General features: G+C 41.3%; 1 protein-coding gene across 1 annotated transcript in view; it reads right to left on the bottom strand.

Moving 5' to 3' along the window:
• Positions 1–15684, bottom strand: part of LOC126094864 (myrosinase 1-like) — a 58982-nt gene extending 43298 nt beyond the window's left edge. Inside the window, exons 1-5 of the mRNA XM_049909496.1 lie at positions 15540–15684; positions 14671–14801; positions 12010–12144; positions 5970–6092; positions 5706–5886 (exon numbers count right to left, since the gene is read on the bottom strand). Of these exons, the coding sequence (XP_049765453.1) occupies positions 5706–5886; positions 5970–6092; positions 12010–12144; positions 14671–14801; positions 15540–15675 (706 nt within the window). The 5' untranslated portion in view covers positions 15676–15684. The remainder of the gene's footprint in view (positions 1–5705; positions 5887–5969; positions 6093–12009; positions 12145–14670; positions 14802–15539) is intronic.
• Positions 15685–17984: the final 2300 nt, after the last annotated feature.

Genomic DNA, 17984 nt, shown 5'->3' with positions numbered 1-17984 from the left:
TATAACATGAATATTTTTAAATCAATTAAGATATCTACCGCCCTCTGCTTATTGTTTAATCCAGCAAGCATATAAAACAACAAAGAAAAGTCTGTATTGTCTGAGGATGATTACTTTAAGAATACAGACAGCAAATCCGACCCAAAATATAAGCCTTAAGATTACCAAGTCAAACTCTTAAATAACACTGGTTCAGTAAAAATTGTCATGTAGTTGTCTCTTCTATTGGTGGTTTTACGAACTATTATTTTGTGACAAGTGCTCGAGTATACAACAATATGATGCGATGGTGCTGCCAAGGCACTTGATATTTCATTACATCTTTGAGGATGACATCATATTCGATATTACAAAGAAACTAGGTGTATAAAAAATACCAAGCCGATGCATGCTGTTGTCTGTGGAGTACACGACTGTCTTTCGAACTTTGTTAAGAATAAATAATAATCCTCTACATATTTTTCTTCTACTGTAGATTTCAGTTTCTTACCCTATGTTCATCAATTACGAAAAATCATACCCTTTTGCGTTAATTGTAAAAGTTCTTGCTGTTCGTTTGTTATTTTGACTTGCCAGTGCCTACGTTCCCAACGAAAAACACAATACACTCACAAAAAATACGATAGAGATACCTTATTTTTTGGAAAAAAATCTCTCTTCTTCGCCACGACAGCTACAATACGGTAGTATGACTACGAGAACGTGAAATTTTGTACAGGCCTATAGCGGATTAGTGGAGCGCAATGTGCAACATTCAGGCTTCAGTGCCATTTACCATCGCTATGTCGTTGTCCGATCTTCGGATTGGGAGGATAATGTGGTTTTCACGTCTTACTTAGTCTAGCACCTTAATTCGATGCAAATTACCATCAAATGTTTATTGCTGTGGGCACCAAGATGTTGATGACATGGGTCATCATGGTTTCTATCAAATTGAAACACCATATAGTTGGCTTAAAGTGCCGCTACCCTCTCGCAGATTCAGTTGGTGGGTAACCATACCGTCTCATCATATTTCCTGTCTGATGGGTGCTTCACAGCAAAGGCGAAGAGATGCCACAGGTGTTTATATTCTAAGTCATAGATGACTGTAGTGATGAGTAGCACTACACGTTTGCTACAGGATAACGACATGATACGGGTTCGTCTAGATAACATAGGGCAATAAATGCCAAACTCTGAGGCACCGTCTTCGCATGGTACGAATGTTAACATACCTTAAATGTTGGTCCAGATACTTTTGATAACAGGAACCGAGCAACAGATCACTTGCGTATTTATTCGGACTACAGCACTTCAGAGAACACTTCTCATCGTGTCAAGTGAATGCTTCATCCTATCAAACCAGTTTTTGTTATAACTGTATGAGGAACGCTACACAAACACTAGGTTGCTGTAGGAGAACTAAAATTACCTGTTAATTGACTCTTCACACGTGAGAAATTGGTTCCTCCAATCACGTCTCACAACAGAGTGTCAGTTCACTCCCTGTCGTTGAGTAGTGCAGAGGCTATTACAGAGATGTAATCGAGCAAGATGTCAGTGCCTCTGACCATGCCCCGACAAGTCTCCTTGACATAAGGGGAACGATCGAGCAGTAATGGTACAGTGTTGTACCCTATCACTTAACATTTTCTCGAGGAGGCCATGTGCCACGATGCCACCGTTGTCAGTATGAGACACTTCTGTGTAAACGACCCTTATCCTAATGGCGAAGGGTGCACGTGAGTGTTCTTTAAGAACTGTCATGCAGTGTCAAATATATGACTTCCTTCCATATTTTACACGGATCTGATGAGATAATACTTTATAACCACCTACTTAATAGCGTGTTTATTAAACTTCGGAAAGCAACAAAACATTGATTCTGCATCGGTTTGGCAAATCCTTGGTAGGTTTCTCGCAGAATTTGGCACCAGAAGGCTACGCACACTTCACTAAGTGTCTCTAAGTTATGGGTCGGTGGTTTGTAGCTGCTGAGCTGTCACCTGATAGAATCCCACATGTTTTCCATCAGATTCAGATCAGTCAAATTCGGTGACGAGCACACCAACGTGAGTTCGCTATCATCTTCCTCAAACCTTTGTAGCACAACTATGGCTCCATTTAATGAATACTTGTCCTATGGAAGATACCAACGCCATCAGGGAAAACATTAATATTGAATAGTTGCAGGTGATCGTCAAGAATGTTCACGTAGTCTATTGCTGTCACTTGCATTAGTTTACTACCGCATGTACCATGGAAAGCCAAATGAATCCCCCGCCATCAATGCTATGCCCACCAGGCTGCATCAATGGCGTGTCGATGATGGCTTACCTGGACACTCCATCGACCTGGTGTGACAAGACATGTGATTCATCCTACCAGCTAAACAGTTTCCATTGAACCATGGCTCATTCTTGATTATCGCGTACCACCTGCGATCGTAACTGACGAAGTCTTGGATAGGTATGGGAACTCATATGGGTCGTCTGCCAAAGAGAGCGATTTACAACAATGTGCACCGTTCTTCAGTTTTCTCCAAAAGACTTAGCCAAATTGTCACACTAGCTGTGTATCTCTATCAAAGTGGACATATGTCCTCACCTCGGTGGCGATTAAAACGATTTCGCCCCCGTCGACAAGGTATCCCCCTTTAAACGCTCACTACCAACATTGCTTCGCATTACACGTTCAATAACATTATCAATCCGTCATTATACTGATGCCTACCCGGTATTGTATTCTGTAATGAACCTGTTACAGATGGCACCTTCTACTAGTTTTCATTCTCACGACACATTGCAAACAGCTGACCACCTTCACTGTTCCAAGATGATTGTTGATAGGTGCTCAGCCATAACAATATTCCCTTCGTCATAGTTACTTATGTCAATGTATGTTCCCATCTGCGGTTTTTATCATTGTTAGAACAGTTCCTCGACTGTCCCTACTTCGCTTATATACTCCCGTTGTTGCATCGTTTCCGCGACGCAACCACGAACATTCAATTTCACAAAGAGCAGTGGTCACAAAGTTTTGATTATTAGTGTATCGTAACTGAAGATGTCTTGGGTAAGCATGGGAATCCAAATTTTTGTGATCAGTGCTAAGTGGCGATGGAGGTGTATAAGCGCCTACGCCACTGGACTCTCGATTATCGAAAACTAGTGATTTTCAGTAATGAGTCGCTGTAAGCAGCGGCAATCCGATGGAAGGGTTTCGGTTTGGTGAATTCTTGAAGAACGTTAGATGTAAATGTGTGAGGTGGTAGAAGTGAGCTTTGAAGTGACTAGTGTCACAGTAAGCGGATATTTTTCGTGGTTATTGTGCAGTCGCCTTAATACAACTTAATAAATCGAAGTAGCTGACAAGAACATCATCTATAATACACTGTAGTATCGTCTTTCTATTGCTGAGATGGCTGAATGGGCACGAACCAAACGCAAATAAAATGAAAATAAATAAGAAATGACATCAGCGAATGGAATCGTTCATGAGCTCTAGACTGCTACCAACAGTCAACCTAGCAATTTGGCTGTGTCTAGGGAGTTTAAAGAATGGCCTACCATGCTCAAGTAGCTCCTCATAAGCCACAAATTTTTTTTAATAAGTGTTAAGTGGCGATGGAGGTGTGTAAAGACCTACGCCACTGGACTCTCGATGATCGAAAACTAGTGATTTGCAGTAATGAATCGCTGTAAGGAGCGGCAAACCGTTGCAAGGGTTTGGGTTTGGTGAATAATTGAAGAACGTTAACTGTAGATGTGTGAGGTGATAAAAGTGACCTTTGAAAGGACTAGTGTTAGGGTACAGGGATATTTTTCATGGTTATGGTGCAGTCCCCTTAATATCACTTAATAAAATGCCGAGTGGGGCGAGATACGCTGTGTTATCAAAAGTATCCGGATACCTGGCTGAAAATGACTTACTAGTTTGTGGTACCCTCCATCGGTAAGGCTGGAACTCACTATGGTGTTGGCCCACTCTTATTCTTAATGACAGTTTTCACTCTGGCAGACATACGATCAGTCACGTGCTGGAAGGTTCTTGGGGTAACGCAGCCCATTCTTCACATAGTGCTGCACTGAGGAGACGTAGGTCGGTCGGTGAAGCCTGGCACGAAGTCGGCGTTCTGAAGCATCCCAGAGGTGTTCTATACGATTCAGGTAAGGACCCTTTGCATTCCAGTCCATTACAGCGATGTTATTGTTGTGTAACCACTCCGCATCAGGCCGTGCATTATGAACAGGTACTCGATCGTGTTGTAAGATGTAATCGCCATCCCCGAATTGCTCTTCAACAGCCACCCAGTGTGGCCGAGTGGTTCTAGGCGCTTCAGTCTGAAACTGCGCGACCGCTACCGTCGCAGGTTCGAATCCTTCCTCTGGTATGGATGTTTGTGATGTCCTTAGTTTAGTTATGTTTAAGTAGTTCTAATTTCTAGGGGACTGATGACTTCAGACGTTAAGTCCCATAGTGCTCAGAACCATTTTTTGTTCTTTAATAGTGGGAAGCAAGAAGGTGCTGTGATAGTGCCACACAACAACAAGGGGTGCAAGCCCCCTCCATGAAAAACACGACCACACCATAACACCACAGCCTTCGAATTTTACTGTTGACACTATATACGCTGGCAGATGACGTTCACCGGGCATTCGCCAAACCCACACCCTGCCATCGGATCGCCACATCGTATACCGTAATTCTTCACTGCACACAACGTTTTTTCCCCTGTTCAATCGTTCAGTGCTTACGCTCCTTACACCAAGCGAGGTGTCATTTGACATTTACCGGTGTGATGTATGGCTTACGAGTAGCCGCTCGACCATGAAATCCAAGTTATCTCACCTTCCGCCTAATTGTCGTAGTACTTGCAGTTGATCTTGATGCAGTTTGGAATTCCTGTGTCATGGTGTGGCTAGATGCCTGCCTATTAAACATTACGACCCTCTTCAACTGTCGGAGGTCTCTTGTCAGTCAACAGACGAGTTTGGGCCGTATGCTTTTGCACTGTACGTGACCCTTCACATAGGAAGCAGTGGAGCTAGGGATGTTTAGGAGTGTGGAAATCTCACGAACAGATTTATGACACAAGTGGCACCCAATCACCTGACCACGTTCGAAGTCCGTGAGTTCCGCGGAGCGCCCCATTCTGCTCTCTCACGATGACTAATGATTACTGAGGTTGCCGATATAGAGTACCTGGCAGTAGGTGGGAGCACACTGCACCAATATTAAATACGTATGTGTTTGGGGGTGTGCGGATACTTTTGATCACATAGTGTATGAACCCATTTTACTCCATTGCGTATTGCATACAGAAGAGAAATGGTTCAGAGACGATAACTGTATCAGCGTGACAGGGCTCCCTGTCATAAAGCAGCATCTGTATGGAGATGGTTTGTGTCTGATAACATTCGTGGAATGGCTTAGCCTTCCCAAAGTTTTGTCCTCAACCCTTTTGAATAAGTCAGAATGTCGGCTTCAGTCCATAGTCCAGTGTCCACCATCACTACCTTCTCTGGTTACGACTTTTGGGGATGGGCTACCAAGCCACCAGAGACATTCACAGATCTCATTAAACTAGTCGACAGCAGCGTTCAGTCATTGCAAAGGCGACGAGTAGACCCGCTTATACTCGTATTTATGTCTACTTTTGATCAAATAATGTAATGGTTGTAACCATCACGTGACATCACATTTGGTCTTGAGGCACCAACCATTCTGAGAGGCTCTGAACTGCTCATCGTAGAGGTGCCAGACGCGCGCGTGGGCTTTGATGATGGTGTGTGCCGCCAGGTAGTCGCCGATGCCTTTGGCGGGTTGTGACGGGGCCATCCTCACATCTGTGTTGCCATGCACGAAGGTAGCTGGCTCGTTGAATGTAACCCACCATTTCACCTGTGAAACCATACAGTGCCATCAAACTCCTAGGCGAAGTGAACGTGTTGCTAGCCTATTAAAACTCTGAAATTCTTACTTACCCGATCTCCGAAGTTTTCAAACAGTACCCTGGCGTATTCAACGAAGTAGTCTGCCAGCAACTCGTTGGGCCAGCCTCCGATGTACTGCAGTGCTTGAGGCAGGTCCCAGTGGTACATTGTTACCTGTAAACAGCATACTAGAGCGTTAAACTTATGATGTATCGTTAGCAAAATTCACCATTTTTTCGTCAAGTAATGAGAAACCTGCCCAATGAACCACAGTCATTGCCGAGATGTGTTGGCTTCCGTGCCTCAGAGTTACATATAGCTGTACCATAGGATCAAACACAATGAAGGGGTATCTTTGGAGAGGGCAGAAAAGCATGTGATTCCTGAAGAGGGACAGCAGTCATTTTAGTAGCTGCAGAGACATCAGTCTAGATGAATGAGTGATCTGAACTTGTAACATCATCCAACATGGCCTTGCTGCACAGGTTCTGCAAATGGCTGAAGGCAGGTACAAACTTCAGACGCAAATTTTCCCGAGGACATGTGGCTCTGATGTGTGGTTAAATGATGATGGAATTCTGTTGTGTAAAATATTTCGGACGTAAAACTGTATCCCATTCAGATCTTCGGTTGGTGTCTACTCAGGAGAATGACGTCATCAAGAAGAAGAATGCTGAAGACTGGATGAGGAGATCGCGGAAATTACTGGCAGACAGAGAGTTGAATTGGGGAGGAAAGAAATTTGGGGCATAACTTGACTAACAGAAGGGATCGGTTGATAGGACACATTCTCAGACACTAAGGATTCGTCATTTTAGTATTGGAGGGAAGTGTGGAGGGTTAAAATGCGGAGGGAGACCAAGAAATGGGCAAAGTAATTAGGTCCAAATAGATGTAGCTTGAAGTAATTATTCGGAAATGAAGATGATTGCTAGAATTCATCAAACCAGTTTTCGAGATGAAGACCGCAACAATGACAACAGCAACAAAGGTAATCACATAGGTATGCCTGAAGTGTTGCGGGATTCTGCAACAGTAACTCAGGCTGGTAGTTTGTTAATGGTTTTTGTATCTTTTTTTTCTTAACTTGTGTTTCAGAGATCTGTGATGAATCTTAACGTATATTATAATAACAACAAGAATATTGACTTCGATAAGATACGGGTGCATAATCATTTAGACCTTGAGGTTAGTAATGTTAGTGAAGGGCCGTTGCAAAATGTAATCTTGTTTGCAGAGATGAGAGGTAGAAAGAACAGATAATGGATGCTAACAGTGCAATAAATGGTGGACAAATATTGTACGGACACATTTCATTGCGTAGCTTTCACCATCTATTATGTATGTTGTGCAAAGCCAAAAGATAATTCCAAATACCAAACTGCTGGACATCTAAACAGTGGGAATGACACAAATCAGAATGGAAGAACAACAGTAAGTGTGCGGGACTCTTGGTCATTCGGAAAAAGGATAGGTATTGAAATCGGTGGTGGTCTTATCAAAGAAAATCATGCAGCATTCGCAGCTGATTCATGTAATTATAGGAGTTCGAACAGGAGTTTGGTAAACTGATTCCCAGTTCTTCTTCAAACAGCCAGTTGTGGTTCTAATAACTTCAACTGCTAGCGACGATGTCAAACATATACGAGGTCGGAAAATTAGTTTGCTGTTTACATCAGGGGGTTTCCTGGTCTCCCCTACTTTAGGATTTGTCTGGTGAGTACATAGCACCGATCACTTCATGTAGGTAGGAATTTCTTGACTGTGGCACCTGTGAGCTGACGCTAAATGGGTGTCGACGACATCAGTGGCTGATATTTTCTTGTGTTGTTCGCTCGAAGGCTGGTAGTGCATTGGAAAACAATGTAAAAAGTGACCATTGGTTGTGGACAAATAGATCTACGAAATAGTTACATCGTGATGACATTTACATGATTTCATTGAATATAGATGGTGCAGCACTTCTCGATGGGAAAAAAAAATGTCTGTTCATCTATAAACTGCAAACAGCGTGCGTAAATGTACATAAATCAACATAAAATCTTTTAGATCTTTCTGTAACACACCCAGATAGTCGGTTACGCTCCTTGTGCCTACAGAGATGGCTGTGGTATCATCAAAAAGTTTCACAATTTGAGCTCAAACCATTGCCAGTCTGAAAACTTTCTACCAGAAAAAAATTTAGCCATAGCTTGTATATTTGTCTTCTCAATACTAATATCTTGTGCTAGTCTGAGAATGAACTTACATCTTTACATTTTCCAGATGGTTTTCCTTTATGATCCAGAAAATTGTTTGACATATGTGGCGTCATATGACGAGCGGGGCCCCAAAGCAAGGTTGACAACCAAGGAAAAGTTTAATCGCTGCATGTTGCAAATGATAAATGAGAAACAACGTCGTAGCCTCATCTGTTAGGGCCTCGCTAGGCCTACATAGTCGATGCTCTACTTATGGTTCGGCCAAGTTCGCAGTCAACGATCGACACGGCAGCATCGTCTTGGACAGGCCATCTGTGTATTAAATGACTTAGGAATAATTTTATATGAACATTAGCTCGGTCATTCTTCCACTGAAGACACCAGTAAAACTCAGTATATCAAGTGACATTTTCTGTTCAGAGATAATTGTAAATACTCAAAACATTGCTGCTGAAGTGGAACATACGAAGTAAAGTAAATCTTCACATCTATATTGTAATTAACTAATAAAATACTTTGTACACTACAGCTCCACTCCATCTCCTTCTGGAGCAAATCGAAGCCACCACCGTTGTGCCAGGGATCGTTCTTTGGATACGGCACCACAACAAGAACGTCATTTCAGTGCATAACATATTTCAGGGTCAGTGGTTAATATTAAGGGGTATATCCGAAATGCGTAACCTTTGCTGATTTTCTACTACATTTAGCACACTTTTTGTACATGTTCCGTTACTGTGAAGCGGATTAACAAGTGCTGAGAAGTCATGGTAGGGAAATAGGCTGTCGCCTCCATAACAGAGATAGAGAGCGAACTAGTGTACCGTATAGTCGAACTGCAATATCTGTTCGAATTCAGCCGGTGAAGGAAACTAGTACCACCTGAACAGGAGAAGAATTGTTGATGTACAGTTCCTATTGACCAGATTATGTGCTAATGTTTTTGGTTTAATCTCCTTTCCACAATGGGGTATGTATACAGTGCACACCTTACATGATCCGTTGACTGGAAAAGCAACGATATGCTATGTGGCCACCATGGTTATATGCAGGACGTTTGTGTTGGAACTGTATTTCAAACACTCTGTTCTCTGATTGCCTTATACAACACAAGGTCTTTATTAAACAAACACGTTTTCGTGAAATTAACCTCATCTGAACTTTTCACTGACGAAACATGACATGAAAGTACCATACGGGAGCTAATTTCCATGTGATGCCACTTTCTCTTATTCTGAGGATGTCCACGCACTAGATTCGTAAATTACACAAGACTAAAACAACTATCACTGTTATTGAGAATATGAAATATTGGGTTACTTATTTATACTTATACCATTGCCCCATTACCTATTCGTATAAGGTTGTACAATGAAGAGCCAAAGAAACTGGTACACCTGCCTAATATCATGCAGGGGCCACACGAACACGCAAAAGTGCCGCAACACGACATGTCATGGACTCGACTAATGCCTGGTGTGGTGCTGGAGGAACTGAAACCATGAATCCTGCAGGTTTGTCCATAAATCCGTAAGGGTACTAGGACACGGAGATTTTCTCTCAACAACACGTTGCGAGGCATCCCAGATATGCTCAATAATGCTCATGTCTGGGGCGTTTGATGGCCAGCCGAAGTATTTAAACTCAGAAGAGTGTTCCTGAAGCCACTCTGTAGCAATTCTGGACGTGTGGTCTGTCGCATTGTCCTGCTGGAATTGCCCAGTTCCTTCGGAATACACAATGGACATAGGTATATGCAGGTCATCAGACTCAATGTTTACTTACGTGTCACCCGCCAAAGACGTATCTAGAGATGCCAGGGGTCCCATATGACTCCAACTACAAACGCCCCACATACAGAGTCTCCATCAGCTTGGACAGTCCCCTGCTGACATGCAGGGTCCATAGATTCATGAGGTTGTCTCCTTCTCCTTATATATCCATCCGCAATTTGGAACGAGACTCGTGCGACCAAGCAACATTTTTCCAGTCATTAACAGTCAAATGTCGGTGTTGAAGGGCCCAGGTGAGGCGTAAAGCTTTGTGACTTGTAGTGATAATGATTAGGACACTCACACTTGTTGATGGCCCAGCACTGAAGTCTGCAGCAGTTTGGGGAAGAATTGCACTTCCGTTACGTTAAACAATTCTCTTCAATCGTCGTTGGTTCCGTTATTACAGGATCTTTTTCAAGCTGCGGCGATATCGGAAATTTGAGGTTTTACCGGATTGATGATATTCACGGTACACTCGTCGTTCGGGAAAATTCCCGCTTCATCGCTACCTCAGGGATGCTGTGTCCCATCGCTCGTGTGTCGGCTATAACACCATGTTCAAATCCACTTATATCTTGGTAACCTCCCAGTGTAGCATAAGTAAGCGATTTAACAACTGCACCAGACACTTTTAGTCTTATATAGGCGTTGCCGACCTCAGCGCCGAATTCTACCTGTTTACATATCTCTGTATATCTATTGCAGTTTATTTGGCGCTTCGGTGTATAAGGGTATATAATCCCCTCATTTTCCGTACATTAATTATTACTTCTAGTTAGAGCCTACAACTAAAAAATCTATTTGCTGTTATAAAGCTACTGTTGACCTCTTACCCCACTACCTAACTATTAATATTTCTTATACTATAAACAATAACATGACACTCACTGTGGATGAAGGATCATTGATTATGATATTAGATTCAGGTTTAGAAGACAGAGGATCCACACTCTGTCTCATCATGCAATTAAGTTTTCCGTAAATAGACTGCGGCGATTGTTTCCACTATTCCCAATCCTTTCTCATTTCATTTGTGTGTTATACCTGCAGACATCTCGTCGACGTCAATACTTAATCTACTATTTTCCTTCAGTTTTACTTCGTCTCATTTGTTCGTATCAATTGTGATTACCATTTGCTAATGGAACTAATGTATACACATTTTTAATTCTTTTTTTTTTATCCTATGGTGTGGTGCTGAGACCAATCCCGTCAGCAGCTATGTTCACTTGGATTCTTTTGGCACCATACTGCAAGTCAGTGTCGTTCCACTGTACCCTACGAAATATCAGCAGTCACATTTCTGATACTACACTCGCTAACAAAAATGGTTCAAATGGCTCTGAGCACTACGGGACTTAACATCGGAGGTCATCAGTCCCCTAGAACTTTAGAACTACTTAAACCTAACTAACCTAAGGACATTACACACATCCATGCCCGAGGCAGGATTCGAAACTGCAACCGTAGTGGTTGCGCCTTTCTAGACTGTAGCGCCTAGAACCGCTAAGCCACATCGGCCGGAACTCACACTAACACAATGTACAAGCTAGTTACCGGTTTCTTCGATTGTTATCGAGCTCGAGTGCTTTCTGTTCATCATCGTATACTGTTGACTTACAGGGAAGGTAACATACAAACGCAAGGTGTGAAACTACTGTGATATTCCTAGCCTCTCTGTACACTAACCCCCGCCGTACTGTCAAAGGCCCAGAATTAACGTGTTTGTCACAGTATCACCCCTAATTCCAATCATGACCCAGTAAACGCTTGTGGTATGTGCTGTGCTGGAGGTACGGTCCGATGTGCCTAAAGCATCACAATCAAATGTATAGTATGTCAGTTCTTTTATTTGAAAAAAATAGTTGCATTCGAGCGATGCCCTATTAGATAGTGAACTACGTAACCCGACAGCATGAGGGATTTTAGTCTCAGTACCTTTATGAGGTAAGGGAAAATTTCAGATATCAGGACTGTAGAGTTTGTCACAGCTGTTAAAAATCTGTGTCATTTTTATTCATATTTACATTAGTACAGTAACTGCAGGTGTTTTAAAACGCAAGAGAGGTTTATTGTACTGCATTAAGTTTGTGGATAATATTACTTCTTACTTACCATAGGCTGAATTCCGTTGGCGAGTAGCTCGTTGATGAGGTTGTTGTAATAGTCGATACCAGGCTGGTTGATAATGTCAACGTCCCCGGTAGGCAATACTCGTGACCAAGAAATCGAAAATCGGTATACGTTCGCCTGTTCAATTACAATGTATTAATATCTTCGAAAAATGATTGTCGATTAATAGCTGATATTTGATTGTTAGTTCATATGTTAATTCTAAACTTCGGAGTAAGACTTATCTCGAACTTTAACAACCTGTTTAACCAGTACTGGAGTAGATAGTTTTATTGTACAGGAAACTATAGATAATCGAGCTTAGTCAAAAGTGAAAAAATTTTTACATTTTGTCTAACAAATATTTAGAAGCAAAATATTTCACATAAAGCCAACTTTTATCTGTTGTATATATGATAATATGAGATGAAATTATTTTGCAAAATTGTTTGCCACTCTGGAAAGCTATGTGCACTATGAACAGCGATTTAGAAATACGCAGTGATAGAAACGAAAAATGTGAGACGTAAAGTTCTGTAATACACAACAAGGGCACCTTGTAATTATCAAATAGATGATTAGATACGACAGTGAACATTACAAAATTAAGAACCAAGCACGCATCTCACGTGTCACAGGATGCGTAATAAACTTTCAATCTGTACAAACTGAAGAGGAATTTTTGTAGAGAACTACGTAGCATTTTGACTTACAAACCAGATCCACGGCTATTTGTGGACAAGAACTAAGTAAGAAGAAAGGCTATTATGCAATTGAACAAAGTAATGATTATGCCTCTCGTGCTGTATGGAAGTCACGGCTTGGTTCTAAGTAATGGCAAAGGAAGGAGTGATAGGCGAATGACACATACAAAGACAGGACTGATTCGTCATATTCGTATTCCAAGGATAATTTTGCACGTTAAATCATAATGATGTGGAATGAGTTATTTTACATTCTCGTTGCAAATTAATCTGTAAATGTGGCTGCAGGATGAAGATATACGAAGTTCCTTTTTTCTTTTTTAAATATACAGACATGGATTAGGAATTTCTATCACACCATCTTTTACACTTTACAACAATAAAAATTCTACTACGGAACTGAAGAAGTTGTCAAGGAGAAACTTCTTCACTTTGATTTCAAATTTTATTTTACTCCCTGTCAGACATTTCATGTCACTGGGTAAGCGATCAAAAATTTAGTTGCATCATTGTGCACCACTTTTTATGCTAAGACAAACTTAATACCGAATAATGAATGTCATTTTTCCTTCAGGTGATGTAATTAAGTACATCATTGTTGCTTTAGAACTGTAGGGGATTATTTGCAACAAACTTCATAAGGGAATAAATACACTGTGAAGCAGTAGCCAGAATGCCCAACTCTTTAAGCAGATGTACACAAAATGGTTGTGGTTGAGTACCAAACATTATTATTACAGGACGGTTATGAACAATGAAGACTTTCTTTCTTAAAGATGAGCTACCCCAAACATTATTCTACATGACGTTATTGAATAAAAACATGCAATGTATCTCAACTTAATGATATCTCTCTCTCCTCGTTTTTCAATGATTCTAAGTGAAAACGTTGCTGATCTAGGTTGTTTTAGGAGCTCAAAAATGTTATTTTCTCAGTTTAAATGCTTATCAGTACGGATACCTGAGAAGTTCGAAGTTTCCACCCTATCGGCCCACGATATTCTGATGGAGACGTTAAAGCTCCTAGCCTCTGTCGACAATATGGAATAGGAGGAGGCTGTTTGATAGCATTGGGTTTCCTCGACTGTCATTTCTTCATTTTCATAATCGACCGTAGTAACACCATAAAACCAAGACACTGTACAAGCCCTCATCACTAACACGGCTGAAGCTCACACGTGACCTAATGAGGAATAGGGAAGCACTGTACTTCCGTATTTATAGACTTTACGTGACGGGGAAAAAGTTCGGGAAGAAAGGGATTGTGGAACACTGGCTGAAGCACTGATTCGTATATATGAGGAGCGGGATTCAGATACCTTTTTCAAAGCAACTATGTTTTCCATAGTTTCGCCAACTCTATCAAACTCGAATTTTAGAATGGTTTCTTTATAAAGAACACAGCAGTTTTTTCTTCCACATTCTTAAACATTTCTGGACATAGTTCCAAATGTAATAATCTCGTCGCTGACATTACATTGTACCGTGAACTTGCATTCTTTCGCTTTTGTATTACAGAATTTCTTTTACTTTGCAGTATAAAATTGGAAACTGCTGCTGGAATGTTGCTCGTATTTTATTTGATTCATCTAACTCCCGGATAATACGGATGCATTCTTTCTCCTGTAGCTCGAGAGAAAGCTACATCAGTCCGAAACTGTAGTGCCTCTTGATATTAGACTTTCTTAGCTTCAACTAGTTTCCGCATAATTGAAGTTCACGATTTAGTTCGTCCTTAGATGTTTACTCAAAGGAGCTTATACCTGAAAATGAACCAACATTCGTTTTCGAGAAAAACTGCACTTTTCTAAAAGTACAGACACTCTCTAAGGCAAATAAGGAGAGCAAATAAACCACCATCGTTTTGCAGTGCAGAATGAATTGAACACAAAATGAAGAGAGACGTGTTGCAATTGGTAAATGTTGAAGAGAGTCTTCTTCGATTTGGAAGTGCACTTACATTGATGGCCTTCAGCATCTGCACGTCCTCCTTGTACTTGTGGTAAGAATCGCAAGCGACGTCCCCAGTGTCTCCTGTTGTATATTCCGGGTGGTTGTGGAAAAGGTAGTCTTGAATGCTCTCTCCCTTCCCTGTACAGATATGCCAGAACAGTATAGTACGTAAAACAACAGAATAAGCATTTTCATGAAAGTTTAGTACTGACTTTTTTCTTCGACTAGCAGCAATTTGGAACATGTTGACTCCACACGTTATTGTAGACAGATAACATAATTGAACATTTAAATGGTAAAATCATTTTTAGCATTCAGCGTAGGCTGCCAGATTCCTTATAGAAGGTGACCTTTATTGTATGATGTATTACATTGCATTTTCTGGCGAGTTCCGGTGTGTGAAAACGTTCAAATGCAGTTGCGCCGATGGTACTCGTATATGTGTCAAATTTCAAAACAATTTTTTTCTACTCGAGAAAAGAAACTTGTTCTTCCTCCTTCTTCACACACACACACACACACACACACACACACAGAAAGAGAGAGAGAGAGAGAGAGAGAGAGAGAGAGAGAGAGAGAGAGAGAGACGCGTACTCGCGCCACATTAGACAATCTCTAAATATGCAGCTGCATTTGAAAAAAGATACGGGCCGAAACTGCCTGATAATGTAATGTGAAACATGATACAATGAATGTGCTATTGGATAAGGTAATTTGCAGGTTAAGGTAGATACTTCAAATTGTTTTAACATTCAAAAGTTACGTCGAGGCTGTGAATCCACACTGGTGGAAAATAATAATGGAACGCTTTCTAATACGAAGTTTCTTTTCTTCTCGTTACTTTGCCGCTGAATACATTAGTCGTCCTCAACTCACCATCTTCATTCCAGGCTCCTTCGATCTGATACGCGGCTGTCGCAGCTCCAAACATGAAGTCATCTGGGAATCTGTCAGCTGCTGTCTGTGCCGAAGCAACGGCCAGCACAGCCGCAAAGGCGATCAGCAACCTCATTATTGGCAATGTCCAATGCCTCTATGTAACCTGCTCCAAGCTTACAGCTATATGTAATGTAGCTACGCTGTAGTTTCGTAAGATGTTTACAAAATCTCAAACAAATTAAGTTAGATAATTTTCTGTTATCAACAATTAATCAGTAGATTTCGTTAGGGATGACTTCTGTTGTAACATACAAGTGCTTTCCAACGATATTATCGGAGGTGTGCGGAGGGAATTTCATGAGTAGGTGAGTGTTATACAATGGTATCAGTAGAGACTTTCTTATCAATTACGTTTCGATACTCTCACCTGTTCCACTTGGACGGTGCCGTAAACGCGTGAGTCGGGTGATTAGCAACGTTGGTTCTGAAGAAAAGGATAGTTGTCAACGACTGCAACGGTATATGTGACTCATCGCTTAGCTAAATATTCCAGACTATAAAAAGAATAATTATTTATGTGTTTTGGTAAAAACTCATAAAACAATATAATTCCATGGACAGCCGGTTTTCATTTAGAGAAGAATCATTATTTTATTTAACTGGCTCTATTGGATAGAACTTTTTTAATAGCAATTTTCTCATCCAAGGAACGTTTACTGTTACAATACATACTGTGAGAGTAACAAAATTGTTGGAGTAACCCATTTCCTCCTCCCAATCACAAGCGAATTTGATGCAGTGTCTCCATAATTAGAAGGCAGTGTCTGACATTCTCATGGTACCAGCATTTTGTATAATTGTCTCTAGCCTTTTTGCAGCTTTTAGACATGAAATATCGCAGTTGCTAAGAAATCGCTACACGCAGTCGAATTAGAATTTCTATTCAGGTGAAGGTTTCAGAATACTACGGTATGTGCCGCGGCTCAAGCTGTTTCAAAATGGTGTGCAAGAAACTCCAGATATTAATTGGGGGAAAAAAAAAAGAGGAGCCAAGTCAGCAAATTTCATTCAAGAACGTCACAGAGCATTGGAAATACGGCAAAGACCACGTTAGTTGTCTGTCCTAAATTTTACCACCATAGTACAAATACTGAATAACTCGATCTTTTGCACTTTTTAATTGTGGTAACTATATGACTCTGGAACTATTCAGTGCTAAAACTGGATATGTCTCAGAATTTACTATTGGGCCGCAAGTATTGTCATATGAAACCGTGATGTCCGTTCTTTCGGACATGTCCCAGTTTCAAGTCCCAGGCCAGTAAACATTTTCACTCGTCGTCGCTGATTCTCACAAAGTCCCGATGCAGCTGACATCATTTGTTCATTTCCTTCTCTTTCATTTCTCACCCCCCCCCCCCCCTCCGCCATCCCACACCCACCTTCAATTTACGTAATATATATCGCAACAGAGGATTTCACGTGGTATCTGTTCATTCTTATATTTCCGATAAAACAGACAACACACATTCATATAACTGATTTATCACGATAGGCAATTACAGCACAACCTTCAGTGACATGGAAGGGAAATTAAGATTAATGGAGCAAGGTGGGAACGTGAGGTGATCAGGGAGCGAGCCGAGATATTCCGCACATTTGTGATAAACATTATGACCGGGTGGTGCAGTAGTTAATGCAAATTCCCACTAAGCAGGAGCTCCCGCGTTCGAGTCCCGGGCAGGCACGAACTCTCGCTCGTCGCCGGTTATTCCGCATGAACTCCCTATGCAGCTGATTGTTTCTTTCCTTTCCTTTCTCCCCCAATCCACCCTCAATTTGCCTAATAGTAAGCACTAGCTTAGCGCCCGCTGTTTCGATCTCGTAGGCTGTAAGGTCTGCACAGATATTTTTGTTGAATGGAATTTGATGTGGTTACAGTCGTTGCTAAAGTGTAAATTTCAGCGCTATAAAATAGTTAGCAAACCCTTTACATCGCTATCACTCGTTCCACAGTTGAATTTCTCCAGTGTGTTTAATATAATTTCATATAGCGTGTTAAGAGACAAATTGCATAAGCCGTTCTATAGTTACTACAGCCACTCTTACATCCGGCGATGATTTCTCTCGTCTCAAACGGATGGAGAGACGTCTACAGACGTTAAAGTAACCTCTGGCGTGCCACAGGGGTGTGTTATGGGACCATTGCTTTTCACAATATATATAAAGGACCTAGTAGATAGTGTCGGAAGTTCCATGCGGCTTGTCGCGGATGATGCTGTAGTATACAGAGAAGCTGTAGCATTAGAAATTGCAGCGAAAAGCAGGAAGATCTGCAGGCGATAGGCACTTGGTGCAGGGAGTGGCAACTGACCCTTAACCTAGACTAATGTAATGTATTGCGAATAAATAGAAAGAAGGCTCCTTTATTGTATGATTATA

This window comes from Schistocerca cancellata, chromosome 8 (genome assembly GCF_023864275.1).
Source record: "Schistocerca cancellata isolate TAMUIC-IGC-003103 chromosome 8, iqSchCanc2.1, whole genome shotgun sequence".
NCBI lineage: Eukaryota > Metazoa > Arthropoda > Insecta > Orthoptera > Acrididae > Schistocerca > Schistocerca cancellata.
This window is presented reverse-complemented; position numbering and strand designations above follow the sequence as displayed.